General features: G+C 37.0%; 1 protein-coding gene across 2 annotated transcripts in view; it reads left to right on the plus strand.

Annotated features, from left to right (window-relative positions):
* Positions 1–2,358, plus strand: part of LOC106667012 (neuroglian-like) — a 29,105-nt gene extending 26,747 nt beyond the window's left edge. The window contains exons 4-9 of one of the 2 annotated variants that reach the window (XM_024228662.1): positions 181–278; positions 347–521; positions 584–711; positions 768–960; positions 1,954–2,019; positions 2,100–2,358. In XM_024228662.1, the coding sequence (XP_024084430.1) occupies positions 181–278; positions 347–521; positions 584–711; positions 768–960; positions 1,954–2,019; positions 2,100–2,194 (755 nt within the window). In that variant the 3' untranslated portion in view covers positions 2,195–2,358. The remainder of the gene's footprint in view (positions 1–180; positions 279–346; positions 522–583; positions 712–767; positions 961–1,953; positions 2,020–2,099) is intronic. The other variant, XM_014394603.2, reaches the window with a different exon arrangement.
* Positions 2,359–18,191: the final 15,833 nt, after the last annotated feature.

Consider the following 18,191-nt stretch of genomic DNA (forward strand, 5'->3'; position numbering starts at 1 on the left):
GAGCCTATCACTTCTTTTATAATAAATAACTGGCAGGCCGCAAGAATCACCCACACGCCCTTTTGTTTTTTCATTCTTAATAAGTTTTTAAAATCTTACAAAATGCATTTCACAAATGTTTTTTTATAAAGATACACTTGCCATTATATTAATTAATAGTTTATCTAATTTTAAATCTAGATCCTCCTGCTGTGAAAGCTGAAAAAATTTTGTTGCATTCTGCACCGAGAGTGCAGTCTGTGTTGACATGTGAAATCACCGGCAGTCCTCAGCCTGAGGTAACCAACTGTCCCAAAACTACAATTTCTCGGTCTGTAATAATTTCTTAGTGATTTCTATGTGACAGGTTATTTGGTATTTTGCCGGCCGTCCTATTCCAGATGATGGATTCTTCCTTCAAATTAAACAGGGAACAAAGTACAATTTGGTCATCAAATCCACCAAAGAGTCGCACTTTGGGCATTATAAATGTGTTGCATCAAACAAACTTGGAACAGTATCTCAAACTTTGGAACTCTCAGGTAGCATCAACAAATAAATAAGTTTTTGCAATTTTATACACATCTTTTTTTTTTAAATTCAGGGTTGCCAAACACACCATTTTTTAAGAAAACCCATCAAGATGTTTACCCAGATAAAGCAGTTTTGACATGGGAAGTTGACAGCTATTCACCAATTGTACAGCATAAACTATTTTTTAGAAAATATAATGTAAGTCTGATTTAGATATTTAGATTTGTTGTGATTTTATTTCACATAATTTTTAGATCAGTAGCAAAGCGGATAACTGGACTGAAGTATTTGTGCCGGCGGAATTCACAGGAGGGCCTATTCACACACAGATGTACAATCTTAACGGCCTCGAACGATCTTCAGTGTATGAAGCTGCTGTAATTGCCAAGAATAAATTTGGTTGGAGCAGTTATTCAAATATTTATCTGTTTGCCACCGAAGGATTTGGTAAGATATTGTCAAAGTACTTTCACAGTACGTATTGAGATATTTCTATCTGTATGATCTGCAGGGAAATAGCCGTGTCATTTGGTTGCTATCATTGCTGGTTTGGTATGTCAGATGCATTTCAACATTTTGCCATTGTAATATAACATAACCCAGGACCAAAGATAGTGAAATACCCAAATTCGTATGACAGACCAAAATAGTAAGAACAGGCAGGCCAAAATAATTGGCTGAAAAAATTGGGAAAAGCAATATTTAGCATATATTGCATTTAAAATTAATGCATTAATGCAGCAGTTCCTAAACTTTTTCTATTTCCAGCATCCTTAATATCTTAAAATTTTTTTGTGGCACCACATGTCAAAACTTTTTTATCTCAACTAAAAACCTTAATTAATTGTTTTATGATAATATTCAATTAATTAAGGTTTTTAGTTGAGATAAAAAAGTTAATGGCACGAGCGGGATTCGAACCCATGATCTTCGGCTAGATACGCCACTGCTCTACCACTTGAGTTATCGTGACCTCGATCCACTCGAGCAGTAACTTCCCACCTCAACCCCACCTTTTGAATTTTCCCTCCTGTTTGCCATTTTTCAAAAGGTGGGGTTGAGATGTGAAGTTAGTGTCCGAGAGGATCGAGGTCACGATAGCTCAAGTGGTAGAGTGGCAGCGTATCTAGCCGAAGGTTGTGGGTTCGAATCCTGCTCGGGACACTGACTTTTTTATCTCAACTTACAACTTTAATTAATTGAAAGCTATTAATTGGTCTAGCCGATCACAAAAAAATAGTGCATTTATGATAATAGTAGTAATTCATTTTCAGTTCAGAAAAGCAATGATTTATCTAAACCTCTTATTTTATTTGCAATTGGTGGGATCGAAAGGGTGTGATTTGTTATGAGCTTCTTCCACCCGACCAAGCCTTTAATTCTGTTGGCTAATTACAAGAGGATTGTTTAGAGTTTTTACTCGATTAATTTATTTTACAGATATGAGTGTGTTATCAACTACAGAACCTGAGGAAAATGTAAATACAGTTAATGATTTGTACTCAGGTGATACGACAACAATTATATTATTATACTCTAAATGTCTACCATATTTTTGAAAGAATTTAATTAAATTTTTGTTTTAGATTATGTAACAAAAAGTGATGAAAACAACCATGGAAGTACAAGATCACTTCTCGTGTTTGTGTGGTATTTATTAATTTTAATTTTCTTAGTGTAGACGCAATATTGAATGAAAAAAATATTTAAATAATTATATATAATGTGTATATTGTGATTACAGTTCATTTTTCTAAAGCGTTTCTTTCTAACTTATATGATTTGAAAGTACAGTTGAATGGCAGTTTTTTTATTTTCAATTCTTAGACTTTTTTTATAATTTAGTATCTCAGTGAAATGCAACTGAAAAAATGTAAATATTAAGCACACTTGTGTATATTTTTTCCAATTAAATTATATTTTTAAACTTATATAGATGATATTATGTAAATAAAATTATTATTTTTTTATTATTTTTTTATAAAAATTCCTTATATGTAATTCAATTATGTTTACTAATACAATAAATTATGGGTCTTCTGTGAAATTGCAGGAACATTAGAACAGCCCTAGATTCTGTATTTTATGAGTTCTTCAAAAACAATTTTAAATAATTTCATTGTAGACTAAATATACAAATATATATCTGAGGCAAGTGACAGAATTTCATGTTTAAGTCTGCAAAGAAAAGTTTAATTTTTTGTCTAAGTACAGATGGAGAATATGCAAACAAAACATTTTTCTAGTTTTCTTGCCAAAGAATGTCTACTTTAGTAATTTTTTATTTAAAAAAAAAACATGAGATAAAGGACTTGGATATTATGACTATTTGATTATAAGAACCCTCAGGGTGCGGACATTTTTAAAAAAGCCCATTGAATGCAGGGCCACTGGATTCGAACCCAGGACCTTTAACTCACAGGTCTTTATGAATTACAAACATTATTAGAAGCCATTGGTATTACAGAACATTGGATACGCTAGAGGATATATTGTTTGAATAATTTTTTAACATTATTGACAAAGAAAATGTATTTTCTGAAGTAGTTACTGATTTTAGTTCAGATCATCTGGATTTTTTTAAAATATTATTTTATTTATTGCTATCTGTACCAGGAACCAACCAGTGCTGGAACTGGGTTTTATTTAATTGGGGTGGGGGTGGGGGTTAAAGTTAATTCGGTGGGTTAGATAGTAGGTCACAAGGCCATCGTCATTTTAAATGGTGCGAATTAAGTAAGGAGGAAAGAGTTAGGGCTAGTGAGTTAGGGTGGAGGGAGAGTTTAGAATAGAAAGTGAAGAAGCGTGTCTCGATAAGATCTTCCATGCAAGGGATTTTAAGAGCTTTATGGATTGTTTGATTAATGACACAGAAGAGAGCATTGAGGATACGGCAGAGAAGTTTTGATTGAAAAGACTGAATTTGTGGGATATTGGATGATTTGGCCGAGCCCCACAGCTAGACTCCATAGGTCCAAATAGGTCTGATGAGTGTTTTGTAAGAGGTTAATTTGTTATGTATGCTTAGATTTGATTTTGGTCCAAGTAGGTGTCCGAGTAGTCCATAGCTTTTGTTAAGTTCTTGCCATTTTAATCGTGTAGGTGTTGCAAGTAAGTCTACTATCTAAGTAAAGCCCAAGCTAGCGGACTTGGTTCGATGGTGGTATTATCTTGTTGTAAATGTGCACTGGTGGACAGGTTTGACGTTTGAGAGTAAACTTAACTTGTTGGCTTTTTTGTTCGTTTAACCTGATCCGCCACAGATTGTACCAGTTGGTAATAAGGTTCGGGTGTTGTTGGAGTGCTTCTGTTGTAGGATAGGATTGGAGTGTGTTGATAAGATTGCGGTGTCGTCCGCGTAGGTTGTGATATGTGTGTGGATGTGTGGGTATGTCAGCAGTGTAGATGGTGTAGAGGATAGGGCCTAGGATACTTCCTTGTGGAACGCCAGCTTTGGTCGGTGTGATAAGTGAAAAATCGATGCCGATTCTTACTTTAAACCATCGATCTGAGAGGAAGGATTTCACAAGATAGTAGGAATGAGGGACTGATGATGAAACGAAAAAAATGATTATTTGCGAAAGGGATGAGAAACGGATCATAGTTCATGAATCATCACCTCGACGAACATTCTGTTGCATTTGAGGTGTACAAGCACGTGACAAACTTTTGTACGAGCGGTGAATCATCCTGCATAGATAATAGTTGAAATAATAGTCTCCGATATGGAGAATGAAATGATGATTGTCGAAATCTACTTAAAAAATAAAATAAATAAATTCCCCTGTTTTTTTGCGGTTATTTAACATAAGTTTTTATTCGTTTTAGGCTAAGTAGGTAGTGGAATATTTTTTCGTAATTCCAGTTTGATACCCTGTTAGTTTTATTTCCCAATCATCCATTTGTCGATTTAAGAGCATATCTGGACACAACATAGAAATTTTATTCATACATTATAATTTATGTGTGGTGATTAGTGCCCTGTGGATCGATGATTATTCAGAAATCGTAAGATGCGGTCTGGTGTGATGTAGGTTTCAGAAAAACATTTTCTTTATCGTGCCAACGTTTCGATATTTATTGAGATCATCTTCAGGGCCTGAGATTTACAGACATTGTTTAAATTTAACGAATACATGTAGGATGTGAAAAAAGGGAATTTATACAATACAAATAAATATTTTTTTATATTCAATCAAAGTATTTCTACTCACTCAAAGTGTTCGTTTTCTGCGTAATTGTGTCATTATTGGGTGTCGTGTTGAGAGTGCCAGTGCGATATTGCTGTTTTATGTTTATATATGTTGGATTTTGAAGGGGTTTGGGAAGAAAGTCGGTACAGAAAGACATTTTTGTATTAGGAGTCGGCTTCTTTGAGGTGAAAAGAGCCGACGATGGGAAAAAACGTTGGTAATAGTTCGGCCAGATTGTCCTTTCAGGATTAATAGGGACGGGGATAAATAGGAAAAGGAAAGCTAAATTGTTCGAAAAATAGACTGTGTAAAAATGTTTGATGTATGGAATGTGATGAATGTTTTATGTTATATTATATGTTTTGTGAGATATGATGATATATTTATGTTATCGACATTGAATTTGATTAATGATATTGGCGTAGCTGCGACTGAGTTTACATATGTCTGTTCTGTAATTGATTCTGTGTTTATTCTCTATTGATGTAAACCATTTCTAAAAAGTTACGTTTATGTTTTTTTGTCCTGTGTGTAATATTTTTGAATTGTTCTCAAAATCCAACGTACATAAACATAAAACAGAAAAATCTCACTGGCATTCTCAACACGACACGCAAGAATGGCACACTTATACAGAAAACAAACACGTTGAGTGAGTAGAAATACTTTGATTGAATATAATAAAAAAAAATATTTTTTTGCGTTGTATATATTCATTTTTTTCCACATCCTAAATGTATTTGTTAAATTTAAACAATGTTTGTAAATCCCAGGCCCTGAAGATGATCTCAATAAAGATCGAAACGTTGGCACGATAAAGAAAATGTTTTTCTGAAACCTACATCACACCAGACCGCATTTCACGATTTCCTAATAAACAATTTGGAAAAATATTGTAAAGACATTAATCAAAATAACGAAATAAACTTGGACGCCACGCCTATCAAGAACTGCCTAGCCAACATAATTTTCAACAGGTTTTTAATAATATTATTTATAGCATGTTTTATTCTATTAAAAAACAGCTAGAAAAGATATTATTATATAAAGAACATAAAAGTTCCTGAACGCCCAAAATAATATATTTTCAACGTATTTTAACTTCATTTTAATATCATACATTGTCCGTTTATAAACTATTTCAGTTAAGAATAACATAGTTCGGTTGTTAGATATAAACATTAATCAAATCCTTTCAAAAAGAAAAATACGTTATCAACCATAGGGAGCATTTATGAAATCCTTTAAATGATTCTAAACAATCAAAATTCGAGTATTATCCCGATGCGTAAACATTCCATGTTTTCATCGCACTATTTACATTCCGAGGGGCTAATCCCAATTTGTATCTTATTCTTTCGATAAGACGTAGCAAAAACATCTTATTAATCCGTCAAATGAAAATATAAATATCTAGAACGTTCAAAACTCTTTCAGTAACGCAGTTGTGCGTGCTGATGGAACACACGAAACAGTTCTAAGCGTCGAGCCGTCTGGCTTTTTATTTAAAGTAGGTTTTCTTCGTAAAACCATACCAAGTCTGATCTTCGTCATACACTACGTTTTCATATCTCGAACAGGATATGAACTATTATACTGCAAATGTTACACATATTTGGAAAACGAAATTCTACGAGAAATTAACCCGGCTTGTATGCCGATGTCTCGACTCAAATTGTTCGAAAAATTAATATGCTGAATTGATCCACTGACCTTTAATTACATCTAACAATATTCTTCTTAAGTGGTTCAATTTTGGAAATAGTACGTCGTTAGTGCAACACGCAAGTTTTGGGCATGAAACACATACCATCAAAATTTATATTTTAAAAAAATCCTTCGGATCTTCCTGGCTGTTACCGTTTTATTATCCACATCTACGATCATTTATTCACTTCACAATTTGAGAATTTTTTACACGTCCAAAGGAAACACAAGGCGTCATTTCATATTAATAATTATAAACCTTTATTAAAGCAAGTTGTAAAATATATTGTAATGTCCGAAAACACCCAAAATTATAATAATATAGACGATATTTTAACAAATTATGAAAAAATAACGAACACAGAAAATATTCATCATTCATTTTGGACTCAGATTAAATTATACGGTTTGTTTCAAAAAATGTTTATAAAGAATACACAACACACACTTTCTGATTTGCGCCCCAATTATAATTATTATTTATGAATTATGTTTTGTTCTAATTAAACAACAATTTATCCTGCGATATCAAGTTTTCAGTTTATTGACTGTAATGAGTCCTTTCTCGAGTCGATATCGAAACCAATTTATATTTGTTGTTTCTTTTTTAAAACTTTTCTTGTATCATTGCAAGAAGTATGATCATTTATATCGAGCTTATTGTTAAAACAATTTTTCCGAACTTGCACAACAGTTGCACAAATTTTTGTCTACAAAGTTTATGCTTGAAAGTTTTACTTTTTAACCAAGGTACGGAACTTGGAGGATAATTTGTGATATCACACACAAATAAGCAGCGAATAATTACGGAACTATTGCTAAAACACGATTCCTTTGTATAAATTTTTTCATGTGGTATTGCAATTTCCTTTTATTCTGATTTTTTTTTTTAACACGTTCATAACAACGGTTCGACAGTGCTATATTAACAGATACTTTACATATAATTTTTACATTACAATTTTACAAACAACTATTTGGCATAGCCATGGGTACCAACCTAGGCCCCATACTTGAAGATATAATTATGACACAACTATTAAATATAGTTATGCCACAAGTTCCTTTCACATTACTCTCCCTTACTAAAAACGTAGATGATATGTTGACAGCAGTTCCCACAGATCAAATTTACACATGACTACATTATATATATATATATATATTACACAGGGCGGACGACCAGGACCCGAGGGGTTAAAAGCCTGAGTAGGCCCGTACCCCATCCCTAAAAGGTCCGGGAGCTGGTCGGCTCACGAGTCCTGCATAAACCACTTGGACCTATTCACAAACCCCAGGATTGTGGACCATATTATCCTGGGGAGTGTTTTGGTTATGTCCTCTCCTTCGAAAGTATTAAATCTTTCCCTAGCATACCTATCGCATTCTGCGAGGTAGTGTCGAGCCGTTTCTTCTTTTGTTTCGCAGAAGCGGCAGAAGGGGTCTGGTAGAGTACCCATTATGAAGAGGTATCTTCTCAAGGGGCAATGTCCCGTTAGGATACCTATCAGCCTCCTTATTCCCCTCCTAGAGTTAGAGAATAGCCATTTCGATTCTTTAGGTTTGATTTCCTTCAGAAACTCCTTCGATTGTCTGCATCCTGGGGACATATTCCATTCCTTAAGGAATTGTTTCATGCCCCAGCTACCTATACTCTCTTTTGCTGTGCTTAAAGAGTGGGGTAATACCGGTTGTGGTCCGACGAACTCAGTATTTGAACCTTCCTTGGCCAGGCTGTCCGCCTCCTCATTGCCATAGTGCCCCTTATGAGCAGGTATCCATACGAGGGTTACCCTATTCTCATACCTGGTGATAGTCCTATTAATGAGTTCAACGGTTTCCTCTACCAGTCTAGATGTTGATAGTTCTTTTTGTAATGATTTTAGACTGGCCTGACTGTCGGAAAAAATTTTAATATCTTTTCCCTTAATCTTGTTATCCATCAGTGTTCTACAGCAGACATTAATGGCCCAGACCTCTGCCTGAAAGACCGAGGTGTTATTACCAAGAGGATAGGAGATGCTGATCCCTAATTTAGGTATGTGTATTCCAGCACCACTTCCCTTATCCTTAATGAGTGAGCCATCGGTGTAGCAATCTAGACTACGATGGTCATCATCAGACCTATAGTTATAGTCACAGGGAGTAACTACCTGAAAGTACTTTTTCCCTAAAGGTGTTTTCACCTTTTTATCGCTTACACCCTGTAGTTGGTTGTTGACCTTACTCAATAAATGTAGAATTTTCGAGTGTCCTATATAATCCTTCGTCCGGATCACCCTGTACCTTACTGAGAGCATCCTTATCTCCTTCACAGCGCTCCAAAGCGGTGCAGCCGGTGGATAAAGGAGTACTCTCCACTATTTCAGCAGTCTTCTTCTTCGTTGTCTGCTCCATCTCGTCCTTTTTCCGCCTCCTCTTCTTCTCCAACTCCTTCTCGGGGTTTAATTCTTGTTTTCCACTCATCTGAGTGGAAAACGTCGGTTGAATCGAGAAATAACGTGATTTTAAACGCCGGTTAGCACGTGGCTATATTTGACCGAGTTACCTTCACGCGGTTCACCGCTCAAGTCGACATGACTACATTAGATACATTTAATAGTTTTCACCCAAGCCTACAATTTACACATGAAATCGAAAAAAAACTATTTTTACATACACTCGTCATAAAACAATCAGATGCCACATTAATCACAGATTGGTATAAAAAAACCAAGAAACACAGATCGCTGCCTCAACTTTACATCTCACCGTTCTCTTCATACAATAATAAACCCGACCAAAGGGCTATTTCACAGAATTATTACCCTGAGCCATGAATTTTTTCACCGCTAGAACATAAAGATATACAAAGATATCCTACATAACAATCACTACTCGAAACACATAATCAACAGAATAATCAATAACTATAACTCAACACTAACATCATCCACTAGTACTAATAATACTACATCAAATCTATCAAATATAAACAAACCAACATACATTTCCATTCTATTCTTTCACGGCCTATCAAATAAATTAAACACATTTCTCTCGTCCGATAACTTTAAAATAGCTTTCAAAACCATGCAAGTGAAAAAACAAAAAGGGACTTTTAGTTAAATTTTACAGATAGGCAAATTCCAAATCCCGCAGTTTTTTCCTAAAATGTCCGGCTAGGCCATAGACCAGTATGTATTTGAATGGTTTTGCCCTGTTCGGGCTTGTAAACGCCCACTGACTGGTCCACTTGTCCGAGAAAAGGCCTTAGAAGTTGCAAACATTTATGGCAAACGGATTTTAATGGGACATCAGGTTGGCATTTACAACAGGTATAAGATTTCTTTGAAGACCTATAGTGGAGCAAAGGACTAGGGATGTACAAAACTAGATGGAAAAACTTAAACAATTTTGAACCCAAAGATATTTTTAATTGCGATGAGAAGGCCTTATTTGTAGAGCACTTCCGGCTGAACTATGCAATAAAAAAACTATGCAGCTGTCAGAGAGAAAAAGTTTTATGGAAAACTATGCCCGGATGAAAAACCCTCAGTCCATAGAAAAGGACTCGGTATTACGAGGTGTCGATATTTGGCAATCCCTATTGTGGCCCATCTTGTAATATAAACATTTCTTTCACTCATATCCCCAACAGCGAACACCTATGTATAGCGGACAATATGTCATTCCATATATATATTATGCAGGGTGGGCGACCAAGACCCGAGGGGTTAAAAGCCTAAGTAGGCCCGTACCCCATCCCTAAAAGGTCCGGGACTTGGTCGGCTCACGAGTCCTGCATAAACCACTTGGACCTGTTCACAAACCCCAAGATTTTGGATCATTTTATGTTGGGGAGTGATTTGTCAATGCCCTCTCTTTCAAAAGTTTCAAATTTATTCCTGGCATACCTATCACATTCTGCGGGGTAGTGTCGAGCCGTTTCTTCTTTTATTAGGGCGGCAAAAGGGGTCTAGGATAGCCATTATGAAGAGGTGTCTTCTCAAGGGGCAATGGCTTGATAGGATACCTATCAGCCTCCTAATTCTCCTCCTTGAGTTAGAGAATAACCATTTCGCTTCTTTTGGTTTGATTTCCTTCAGAAACTCCTTCGATTGCCAATGTCCGGGGGACAGATTCCATTCTTTCAGGAATTGTTTCATGTCCCAGCAATTAATACTCTCTTTCGCTGTGCTTATAGAGTGGAGTAATACCGGTTGTGGCCCGACAAATGCAGTATTTGAGCCTTCTTTGGCCAGGCTGTCCGCCTCTTCATTGCCATAGTGCCCCTTATGAGCTGGTTCCATATGAGGGTCACCCTATTCTCGTACCTGGTAGTAATTCTGTTAATAAGTTCAACAGTTTCCTCCACCAGCCTAGATGTTGATAGCTCTTTTTGTAATGACTTAAGACTGGCCTGACTGTCGGAAAAAATTCGAATATCTTTTCGCTTAATCTTGTTATCCTTGAGTGTTCTGCAGCAAACATTGATGGCCCAGACCTCCGCCTGAAAGACTGAGGTGTTATTACCAATGTCATTCCATAAGTGTCCGTTAAGGAGAAATTTCGCTGTATATGAGGGTGAAAATAAAACCTGGACAAACACGAAATTAGTTAGTCACATGTTAATTAGTGACTCTTGACAAATTTAATTTTTTTGAAAAGTTTTCTTACACTACAGATTTTTAATTTTCAAAATTCAAATTCAAAAGTATTAAACATTAATTTATTAGAAGAGAACGAGTTGTTATATTCCTCTAAGGATTTAACTTTAAAATTATTTTTAGTCATTTTTTCTTTAAAATTTAAGTGGAATAAAGGATGAATTTCATATATTTTTATAAAATTTTAGGATAATACATAGATGATCGGTAAAACATTGTCAGTTTCAAATGAAACAATAATAGGCTGGAACTGCCAAAGGTCATGATTGCTCCGGATTTTCCATTTATAAATTCGGCTGTCGGCTATTGAACCAACCAAACTGATATTTTCTTAAAAGGAAAACAAATTTTATAACCATTAAATCCATTACAGTTCTTGGTCCAATTGACCAATTAACATTTTTCAATTATGTAATATTTTTGAAAGGTATTGATTGAGTTAAAAAAGTCAGCGTCACGAGCGGGATTCGAACCCACGACCTTCGGCTAAATACGCCGCTGCTCTACCACTTGTGCTATCGTGACATCGATCCGCTCGGACACCTACTCCCCATCTCAACCTGTTATAACCACTGAAATTTGTGATAGGTATTTCGAATTTCTCAACGATTCAGCAGCATTTCAATTCTTTAATAGCACTTTTGGTACCAACTGACGTTGGTCCGCCAATAGCATTAGTTAAAAAAAGATTGCAAAAGTGTTTTAATACAACCGGATCTATTTAAATAAACCATTTTTAAAATATTTGTCTGAGCTTACATTGTCACTAGACAGTTGTCAACACGGCACATTGTCCGAATGGGAGTACCATCTTGATATTCTTGTGGAGATGGGAACTCGACCATGGTGTAACCGGACTTGAATCTATTCATTAAATCGTCCCAATGGGCTACAATAGCGGCGTCAACTGTCCGCCAGTTATTGATTGCGCTTGTTGAGCGGGCTGGGTGATGTGGTAGTCCCAAACATCAACGGATGATTACAGTTGGCCCAAGCTATATGCGATGTCTCCAAGTCTTCTACATTTCGTAAACATCTTGTACTCGGTTAGAATAAGTGTCCTCTAGGGTCACAGAAACAAATACTTTGTCGGCAATAATTTCTCTAAAAAGGGGAACAGGGAACTGAAACTCGCTGTCGTGTCCGAGAATTATTCGTAAATCGGGCATCAGGCCTACATGCTCCCTCTATGGAGCCAAGGCATGACACGACTCAATTATGTGTGACACATCGAGCTCATGGGGGTAATTCAATCCATATTTGTCAAACTCAATGATCTCAACAGATTAAACACTAACATAACTTTTTTATGTACTTCTGGATATGCTAACATAGCTGGTAATATGAAAGCACTCAGGACTGCCAAGGAAGCAACCTCAGGCAGCACAATACACCTGCACATACCAGCATACGATTTGAAGCAAGCTCTCAAAAACCACAGCAAAACAAAATTGGAACTAGGACTGGGAAAATGTTATGCTAAATAAGCTCAGAGATATCTCAGAGGCAACATTACTCCCGTACATTAATAATCATATCATATATCTCTACATAGAATTTATTTTTTTAAATCGATTTGAAATCAATAAAATTTTTCAGAAGTGATGATCGATCAGCTGTGAAAATTGGGATCAGGGATGTGGTCCAAGAATGACAATTATTGCACTAAGCCCCAAGCTTTCGGCATTTATCAGGCTTTCCTCAGGGCTTTATATTCATAAACAATAATCAATACAAGTATATAATAATAATATAAAATTAAAATAATATGAAAGTGAAAAGTGGCAAAAAGGAGGGAAATTCGAAAGGTAGGTTGAGATGGGACCGAGTGGATCGAAGTCACGGTAGCTGAAGTGCTAGAGCAGCGGCGTATTTAGCCGAAGGTTGTGGATTTGAAACCCGCACGTGACACTAACTTTTTCATTTAAACCAATACCTTACATAAAGATTAATTAATGGAAAGATGTTATTTGGTCCGACCACGAAATATAATGAATTTAAAATAAGTAGTTCACATATTCCGTTTTTATTTCCGCGGGTGTCAGTTGTTAAATTAAACATGTACACAATTAAAACCGTTTTAATTTGTTCGCCAACAACGGAAAGTTATTCATGCCAATATGCTTAGAAAAGACTGACTGTATGCGGAATGGCTAAGGTTGAGTGTACATCGCTGTAAACTATGTTTGAGAAAGTCTTCCAGCATCAGCATATCAAGGACACCACTTCGATGTATGACATCCCTTTTGCGGCCGTTCCATGTGTGTAGTGCACTAACATAAATCACCACCTCGTCCGTTTTCGTAAGAAGGATGGCGATACAGGCTCCAGCCGTGTGTTGTGTGGGATCAGAGGGTTATCCGGCACTTTTTGATAGATAGTGAAAGTATGGAGGATTAGGGGCTTTGACGATTCCTCGAGAGATCGGATTCGTCTCAGTAGTCCAACAGCTACGGTGAACAGTTTACTGTGAACTGTAAAAATCCACGTTTCCAGTGTGTTGATCACCGTCTCCAGACATCACCCAAATCTGGTCAACAAAAATTAGTTAAAATGTAGAACAAAACGAACTTTTATGGCACAATTTAATAAATTCGAACCATACTACGGACGAATGTTCGTCAAGGCCGGAAGGAATGCATCTGTGAGCTTCGTACGTTTTCAACCGCCTTTCCAAATCTGTTTTAGTCGCCTTTCCAAATCTGTTTTAGTCGCCAACAGCCTGAAGTTACCCATGCCAATTTGCTTAGCAACAACTGTTTGGGGAATGGCTAAAGTTGAGCGTATGTCGCTGTCGACAATGATAAATTCCCCCGGCATTAAAACATCAAGGACACCACTTCGATGAATAACGTCTCTTTTGTGGCCAGTCCATGTGTACAATGAACTGGCGTAAATCACCACTCCGTCCGGTTTTGTAAGAAGGACAGCGATGTAAGGCTCCAGCGGTAGGTAGGTCGTTTATATCGCATACCACATATCCCCTCTCATCCCATAGCTTCTTTACCGTGTCCCTGACAAACTTGACGGTCAGTTCATCGCCACAGCTTATCATGAACAGGGAGCCTCCTTTTACCAGGCCTGAGTTTATGACGTCTACGCCTTGGTCTTCATCCTCTTCTTCAATCAAGTCCAAGGCACTATTGCAGATCAGTGATCTCAACTTCAGTGCCTCTTCGTTGGTGAAGAAATCCTTACTAGCTTTTGAAAACAACTTTATATATTGGTTTTTGGGTTGTTACCTGATCATCATTGTCCTTTCCTTGCCTTAGATTTTTGGCAGGTCCTTTAGCGGAGGGTGGAGTATTAGAGACTCCATCCGACTTCTTTTAGTACCAGTCCCCAGTCTATTTTGTGCCGGGGTTGTACTTACCTGGGGGCCACGTTTTTGTTTGAACCTATCTTTGAAAAGTGGGTGGAAAGTAGGTGTGGACCCAATCCTTCGAGGGTTAGAGCGACCCTTATCGTGCTCGTTCTTGGATCGCTCGCCTCTCTTACCTCTTTTAACCAGGGTGAATCCTGCATCTTTATCACCCTGTTCCTTAAGGAGAGCAGCCTTTCCTTCACAGCGCACCAAAACGGTGCTGCCGGTGGATAAAGGAGTGCTCACCATCACTTTTTCCGTCATCTTCTTCTTCTCCATCTCCTTCTCTTTATCCTTTTCCTTCTTCCTCTCCATTTCCTCACACCGTAGTTTACTACAATTATAATTTGCCGACAAGCACGTGTCTAAATAGGCGTGTAACCTTCGCCGCGGTTCTCCGACAAGTTCCGATTCGTCTCAGTAGTCCAAGAGCTACGTTGAATAGTTTACCGTGAATTGTAAAAATCCACGTTTCCACTGTGTTGATCACTGTCTCCAGAGAACAACTAAATCTGCTCAACAAAAATTAGTTCAAATATAGAACAAAACGAACTTTTATTGCACAATTTAATAAATTCGAACCTGTGAGACAGGTCAACATCTGACATGCCAAGTTTTCATTTCATTAAAGTTAGCAGCAACTGCTGCTTTATCGTCAGTTGTCCGACCACCCATCCGTGCCCATTCGTTATTTCATTCTGAAAAATAAAATTAACATTAAATACAAATAAAACCCAAATTTGGCAAAATACAAATCCTCACCTTAGGAAACATATTTGCTAGTTTGAAAAATCCATTAGCAAACGGGATTCCTGTGTAAATTTCAACGAGCTTGTCACTATGTTCTATCGAATGAATAGAGAAGGGTATTTATTCTTAAAATATTATCAACATTCGATTCGAATAGATCTGGGTGCTACCCTAAAGCAAGGAGCTCGCAATGAGGGAGATATTGTGCTTGTATAAAATCAGTTTTATTAGGCACGCTGAAATTTAAATTTTTGTAGTAAAATGAATATGATTCATATATGTATTGTCCATAGTTGTAACTTAATAACATTTATTCACTTAATTGGTTTTGGTTTAATGACTAAATTGCGGCTGCAATTTTCTTCTTGTTTTCTGCAAGAAAAACGTGTTACTTGTTAAAAAAACGTTTTTAACAATGATTTAGAGAAAAAATATTACGGAAAAATAATTAATATTATATTAATATATAGGGTGAGGGAATTTTCTGGCACTTTCTGATGTATAGAGAACGAATGGAAAAATCAGTACTGCTTCTTCCATGTCGAAGAGGCTCTCAGCATTCCAATTGCAACATCAACGAGTTTAACAGTAAATACTCTAAACTCTACTCTGTTTGTGACGGTCTCCAGAGAACACGTAAATAGGTTCAACAAAATTGAGTTCGAAATAAAATATAAAACATGCGATATAATAAATTAGAACCTGTGAGTCAAATTAATATGTTATGTTCCAAGCTTTAGTTTAATTTTAAAGTTAAAAAGATAAGAGATGACAAGACAGTCCCATATTCCTCAACGACGTACCCCAGCTTTCTAAACCGTGAGCACAATCAATTCGTTGATGGCATAACTCTTCTCATATTGCTACCAGTGCAAATATTGTAGTGTGGGTTTCTCGAAAATCCACCCTGTGTATTCAATTCCTATAAATTTACATTACGTTAAGTTAATATTAGACGTTTTAACTTTAGCTTACTTAAAGTTAACTACATTAAGCAACTGTTGTTGAGTAGTCGGTGGTCTGACTACAAATAACGTTGTATGTAAAAAAATCGTTGTTACTATATCTTTAGAAATAAACTTCCTCCAATTCATGAATCTGTTATGTCCGTGAGGTTTCGAGGAATATTGGGTTGTCCGGAAAATAATGCAGGATTTTGGTATTAAACAAAAAAAAAGAAACTAGTTACTTTAAAGCAATGTTCTTTAATCAAAATAATTTCCCATACTCTCAATACATTTCTCCCAACGTGTTGGTAACTTATTAATTCCGTCTGAGTAGAATTCAGAATTTTTAGAATTGATAAAGTCAATAAATGCATTTTCCAGTTCCGTTTGATTTTTGAATATTATGTGTTGTAAGTAGTGGTCCAGGTGTCTAAAAAAATGGTAGTCAGTAGGCGAGAGGTCCGGAGAGTAGGGTGGGTGAGGCAAAGTTTCATAGCCAAGCTCCAATAATTTTTGTGACGTTACACGTGACACATGTGGTCGAGCGTTGTCATGCAACAAAATGGGCCCTTTCCGATTGACCAAAGAGGGCTTCATTACTGCCAATTTCTGATGCATGGTATTAATTTGGTTACAGTATGATTCAGCATTGATGGTTTCGCCAGGATTTAAGAAGCTGTAGTGTATTAAACCAAATGAAGCCCACCATACCGTAACCATTACCTTTTTTTGATGAGTTGGGGGCTTTGGAAAATGTATTGGAGCTTCTCCTTTGTCGAGCCACTGTCCAGAACGTCTAGTGTTATCGTAGAGAATCCACTTTTCGTCACATGTAACAATTCTGGCCAGAAATGGGTCATTTTTGTTTCGACAAAGAAGTGATGCACAAACATCAAAGCGCTGATTTTTTTTGGCGATCGTTTAATGAGTGTGGAACCCAATTTTCGAGTTTTTTCACTTTTCCAATCGCCTTGAGGTGGTCAGCGACGGTCGTTTTACTGACTTTGAGTTGCTCTGCAAGTTCTCGAACAGTTGTTTTGGGGTTTTCTTCCACCACTGATCGCAGAACATCATCATTAAGAGAGGATGGCCTTCCACGACCTTCTTCATCTTCAAGGCTGAAATCTCCCTCCCGAAATTTTTTAAACCACCTTTGCACAGTGCACTCATTAACACAACCCTCGCCCCAGACTTGGTTAATGTTTCTAGCCGTTTGGGCTCCGCTTCGGCCGAGTTTAAACTCGTAAAAGAAAATCGTACGAAATTCTCGCTTTGACATTATAAGGATGACTGAATTATTTCCAAGTAGCGGAATGCTACAGTAAACAAACAATATCATTTGGAAGAGGATTAATAAGTGTTGACATTCATACAAATGAGTAATCCTGTAAACGTAAACAGAATATTTTATATAGATTTTTTTAAATGAAAACTTAAAATCCTGCATTATTTTCCGGACAACCCGATACATCCAACGATTTCGTACTCCAACAAACGCCTTTTCGTAGATACTCGCGTAGACAAGAGTTGAGTGCTACTTACATCTAAAGGTCGTAGAACGACTCCTTCGAGGATGATAAGATAGTCCTACATTCCTCGACGAGCCCCCAGCTGACTAAACCGTGGGCTCATAGCAAACGGTTGTGTAACTACTCCTTCGGGAACTATAAGATCGTCCAGTACTTCACGATCGATTGCGACGACGTCCTCATCTGACAGAAGTCCGAGCACATTGCATTCATTGATGGCATAACTCTTCTCGTATTGCCACCAGTGCAAATAGGTTGCGAACATAAGGAAACTATAAGCATTTGTGAGAATTATGCCTGTATACGGCTCTTTCGGTGTCGTGTGAGGCAACTGGCTGTTCTTCGGCGTTTCTACGTGGACCGTGACCGTGTGGAGAATGAACGGCCCCTGGAAATTCGCCGGCATATTCGGACATCGAAACATTCCGACGAATAGCGAAAACAGCCTGTCGTGTATAGCGAACATAAGGAAACTATAAGCATTTGTGAGAATTACACTCTTTCACGGCTCCTTATGTGTTATCTCTATGTGCGTTCTA

Source organism: Cimex lectularius, unplaced genomic scaffold (assembly GCF_000648675.2).
Source record: "Cimex lectularius strain Harlan isolate CLEC.00 unplaced genomic scaffold, Clec_2.1 scaffold226, whole genome shotgun sequence".
Taxonomy (NCBI): Eukaryota; Metazoa; Arthropoda; class Insecta; order Hemiptera; family Cimicidae; genus Cimex; species Cimex lectularius.